The following is a 5,000-nucleotide window of genomic DNA, read 5'->3' on the forward strand; positions in this document are numbered from 1 at the left end:
GTGACACTTCAAGTAACATCGTTAATATCCTGCAGGAGGCCGACCTGTCTGACCCTCTGCTCCTCCTCCTCCGGTCGTTTCTATGGAAACGCCTCCCAGCGCAGAGCCGATGTGACGTACCTGAGCTCCGGTCGTGGCGTCCTCGGGATTCTTGTCGTCTCGGATCCGAAGGAAGCGCGGGAACCTCAGAGAAATGCCCTTCACTGGATCCACCTGTGGACAGGTAAACCATCACACATCATCTCAACATGTCTCTACTCTGGATCCACCTGTGGACAGGTAAACCATCACACATCATCTCAACGTGTCTCTACTCTGGATCCACCTGTGGACAGGTAAACCATCACACATCATCTCAACGTGTCTCTACTCTGGATCCACCTGTGGACAGGTAAACCATCACACATCATCTCAACATGTCTCTACTCTGGATCCACCTGTGGACAGGTAAACCATCACACATCATCTCAACATGTCTCTACTCTGGATCCACCTGTGGACAGGTAAACCATCACACATCATCTCAAAATGTCTCCTCTCCTTCATGTTTTAACTGTTATTTTCTTCCAGAATCAGTTCGATCTGCGTTTCTTTAAGTTCCATTAAATCCAGTCTGACTGAACTCAGCGTCACTAACAGTTCATCAGAGGAACAGAGGGAGGAGTTATAACTCAACTGACCAATCCCATCGCAGCCTTGTAGACGGGCGACAGCGACAGGTCGGCGCACTTCACCTCCCACACCTGCACGGCGTCCAGCCACAGGTCGGGCTCGGCTGATTGGTCCACGCGGTAGTAGGGCCGGGGGTTGGGCAGGATGTGCTCCTGGAGGACCAACAGATCAATAATCACTGATTATCAATATTTATCAGGAAATAGAGAAAAGTTTATAAAGAGTAGAAACACAGCGAGGTTAAACGGAGCATCAGGAACAGGAAGGAAGTGATGGAGGACTTGAAGATCGATGCTTGAACGTTTTCACTGTTCATTCATCGGAAGAAGAAGGTCGAATACATGACTTCTTCTGTGACTCACTATCACCCCCTGTGGTACACGGTGGTATTACAAGACAGGACGGCCTGGCTGGTTAGCATGATGTGAAGCTAAAAATCGTATGTACTGTCCCTTTAAAGATTCCTCCGGCTCAGACTCTTATTCTAAAATAAAGGTGGACGAAAGCTAAAATTTCCACTGATATTAAAAACACTTTGACCTTCAACACTGCAGACGTGTTCCAGTTTGAGTCTGACTGTCCTCCTTCACTCCTACAATGAAACCGAGCGCTGACGTTTGTTTCTCCGTTCCACTTCGTGTTTCCAGATTTTCTGCAGCTTCCTGTGAGCTCGTGTTTCTGTATCAATACATCTGACAGGAAGAAACTCGAAACACTGAAAACGTCCTTCACAGCTCCTCCAGGTGATGCGTTCAGGTGTCCACTTCACGTCTGAACACCAGCAGGTGTTTGCTTTTATTAAAAACCAATAAATCAGTGATAGAAACAGAAGCGTAATAGTTTGACCTGAGATGTGCTCTGCTCCACTTCCCTCCCAGGTATGAGAATAAACATCAGAGGAGGGAGGCCGCCTTCATTAGAGCGCCACCCGGAGGAGGCTGAACGCAGCTAATCAGCTGCTGCTGCACAACACGGCCTCCGCCGGCTCGCCTCAATTCACCATCCATCACTTTCATTAGGGAGCAGCACGGTCCGGCTGCAGCGGAGGGAGGGAGGGGGGAGGGAAGGAGAGAGGGAGGGAGGTAAAGAGGGAGGGAGGGAGGGGGGTAAAGAGGGAGGGAGTACGGAGGGAGTACGGTGGAGGGATGGAGGGATGGAAGAAGGGAGAGAGGGAGGGAGGGAGGGAAAGAGGAGGGAGGGAAGGAGGAAGGGAAGGAGGGAGTAGAAGCTGCAGCAAGTTTTAATCTGAAGGTGGAGGAACAGCTGTAGCAGGTTTTAATCTGAAGGTGGAGGAACAGCTGTAGCAGGTTTTAATCTGAAGGTGGAGGAACAGCTGTAGCAGGTTTTAATCTGAAGGTGGAGGAACAGCTGTAGCAGGTTTTAATCTGAAGGTGGAGGAACAGCTGTAGCAGGTTTTAATCTGAAGGTGGAGGAACAGCTGTAGCAGGTTTTAATCTGAAGGTGGAGGAACAGCTGTAGCAGGTTTTAATCTGAAGGTGGAGGAACAGCTGCAGCTCCACTTTACCTTTAAGAATTTGTGATGCTGCTCCAGATCTTCATCCTTGAAGCCCGTCCCGATCTGGAAGAGACGGAAGGAGATAAGAAACACACTCATAAATACAGATATTCCCTCACGGCGAGACAGCAGAGAGCAACTACAGACTGGATATAAAACTACAGACTAGATATAAAACTACAGACTAGATATAAAACTACAGACTAGATATAAAACTACAGACTGGATATAAAACGACAGACTGGATATAAAACGACAGACTGGATATAAAACTACAGACTAGATATAAAACTACAGACTAGATATAAAACTACAGACTAGATATAAAACTACAGACTGGATATAAAACGACAGACTGGATATAAAACTACAGACTAGATATAAAACTACAGACTGGATATAAAACTACAGACTGGATATAAAACCACAGACTGGATATAAAACCACAGACTGGCTATAAAACCACAGACTGGCTATAAAACTACAGACTAGATATAAAACTACAGACTGGATATAAAACTACAGACTGGATATAAAACGACAGACTGGATATAAAACCACAGACTGGCTATAAAACTACAGACTAGATATAAAACTACAGACTGGATATAAAACTACAGACTGGATATAAAACGACAGACTGGATATAAAACCACAGACTGGCTATAAAACCACAGACTGGCTATAAAACTACAGACTAGATATAAAACTACAGACTGGATATAAAACCACAGACTGGATATAAAACCACAGACTGGCTATAAAACCACAGACTGGCTATAAAACTACAGACTAGATATAAAACTACAGACTGGATATAAAACTACAGACTGGATATAAAACGACAGACTGGATATAAAACGACAGACTGGATACAGACTGGACATAAAACCACAGACTGGCTATAAAACCACAAACTGGAGATAAAACCACAGACTGGATGTAAAACTACAGACTGGATATAAAACCACAGACTGGCTATAAAACCACAGACTGGCTATAAAACCACAGACTGGATATAAAACTACAGACTGGCTATAAAACCACAGACTGGATATAAAACTACAGACTAGATATAAAACTACAGACTGGATATAAAACGACAGACTGGATACAGACTGGACATAAAACTACAGACTGGTTATAAAACTACAGACTGGATACAGACTGGATATAAAACTACAGACTGGATATAAAACTACAGACTGCATATTAAACTACAGACTGGATATAAAACTACAGACTGGATATAAAACTACTGGCTCCTCCCCCAGCTCATCCAAATATGGTCACTTCCTGCTCCAAACAGCTCCGAACTATCAAGATGGTGACAGACAGAATCTGAACTGGAGGATTCATAACGTTCACAAACCAACGGGGACGCAGCAGGATGCACTGGATCAACTGTTCTAGTCACTTATTAATACAGTTGAAACCAGAAGTTTACATACACTGTGCAAAAAGACACATAACACTTTTTTTCTCACTGTCTGAAGTTAAATCAGACTAAACCTCTCCTGTTTCAGGTCCGTTAGGATTACCAAAATTATTTAACTTTTGCTAAATGTCACAATAATGAGAAAGAGAATATTTTAGAGAATTTTATATTACTTTCTTTGAGGTCAAAAGTTTACATCCACCAAAAGTACTATGTCTTTAAACAACGTGGGCAAGCCCAGATGATGATGTCATGGCTTTTGAAGCTCCTGATAGGTTAACTGACAACATGTGAGTTAATTGAAGGCACACCTGGGGATGTATTTTAAGGCCACACCTCAAACACTCTGCTTCCTTGTTTGAAATCATGGGAAAGTCAAAAGAAATCAGACAAGAAATCAGGGAGAGAATCGTGGAGCTCCACAAGTCTGGTTCATCCTTGGGTGCAATTTCCAGATGCTTGAAGGTGCCACGTTCATCTGTGCAAACAATTATACGAAAGTATAAACATGGGAATGTCCAGCCATCACACCGCTCAGGAAGGAGACGGACTCTGTGTCCCAGAGATGAACGTGTTTTGGTCCGACATGTGCAAATCAACCCCAGAACAAAAGCTAAAGACCTTGTGAAGATGATGGCTGAAGCTGGTAAGAAAGTGTCATTATCCACAGTAAAACGAGTCCTGCACCGACATGGGCTGAAAGGCTACTCAGCAAGAAGGAAGCCATTACTCCTAAAGAAACATAAAAAAGCCAGATTACAGTTTGCAAAAAGACACCAAGACAAAGACCTTAACTTCTGGAGACATGTCCTGTGGTCTGATGAAACTAAAGTGGAGCTGTTTGGCCATAATGACCACCGTTACATTTGGAGGAAAAAGGGGGAAGCTTGTAGACCTGAAAACACCATCCCAACTGTGAAGCATGGAGGTGGCAGCATCATGTTGTGGGGCTGTTTTGCTACAGCAGGAACTGGAGCTCTTCATAAAATAGACGGCATCATGAAAAAGAACATTACCTGGAAATATTAAGGCAACATCTCAGGACATCAGCCAGGAAGCTAAAACTTGGGCGCAAATGGGTCTTCCAAATGGACAATGACCCGAAGCATACTGCCAAAATAGTTAAAAAGTGGCTTGAGGACAACAAAGTCAATGTCTTGGAGTGGCCATCACAAAGCCCTGACCTGAATCCCATCGAAAATTTGTGGGGAGATCTGAAAAGGCGTGTGCGAGCGAGGCGGCCAACAAACCTGACTCAGTTCCACCAGTTCTGTCCGGAGGAATGGGCCAGAATTCCATCAGAGTACTGTAAGAAGCTGGTGGAAGGATACCCAAAACGTTTGACCCAAGTCATGCAGTTCAAAGGCAATGCTA

At 44.3% G+C, this 5,000-nt stretch overlaps 1 protein-coding gene across 1 annotated transcript in view; it reads right to left on the reverse strand.

The window, feature by feature from the left end:
- The window catches only part of lig1 (ligase I, DNA, ATP-dependent), a 30,372-nt gene that overhangs the window by 559 nt on the left and 24,813 nt on the right, over window positions 1-5,000 (reverse strand). The window contains exons 24-26 of the mRNA XM_069177940.1: window positions 2,198-2,251; window positions 681-824; window positions 121-213 (exon numbers count right to left, since the gene is read on the reverse strand). Coding sequence (XP_069034041.1) covers window positions 121-213; window positions 681-824; window positions 2,198-2,251 — 291 coding nt within the window. The remainder of the gene's footprint in view (window positions 1-120; window positions 214-680; window positions 825-2,197; window positions 2,252-5,000) is intronic.

This window comes from Embiotoca jacksoni, unplaced genomic scaffold (assembly GCF_022577435.1).
Source record: "Embiotoca jacksoni isolate LCO1_2020_lvr unplaced genomic scaffold, fEmbJac1.0.p SCAF_109, whole genome shotgun sequence".
Classification (NCBI taxonomy): Eukaryota; Metazoa; Chordata; class Actinopteri; family Embiotocidae; genus Embiotoca; species Embiotoca jacksoni.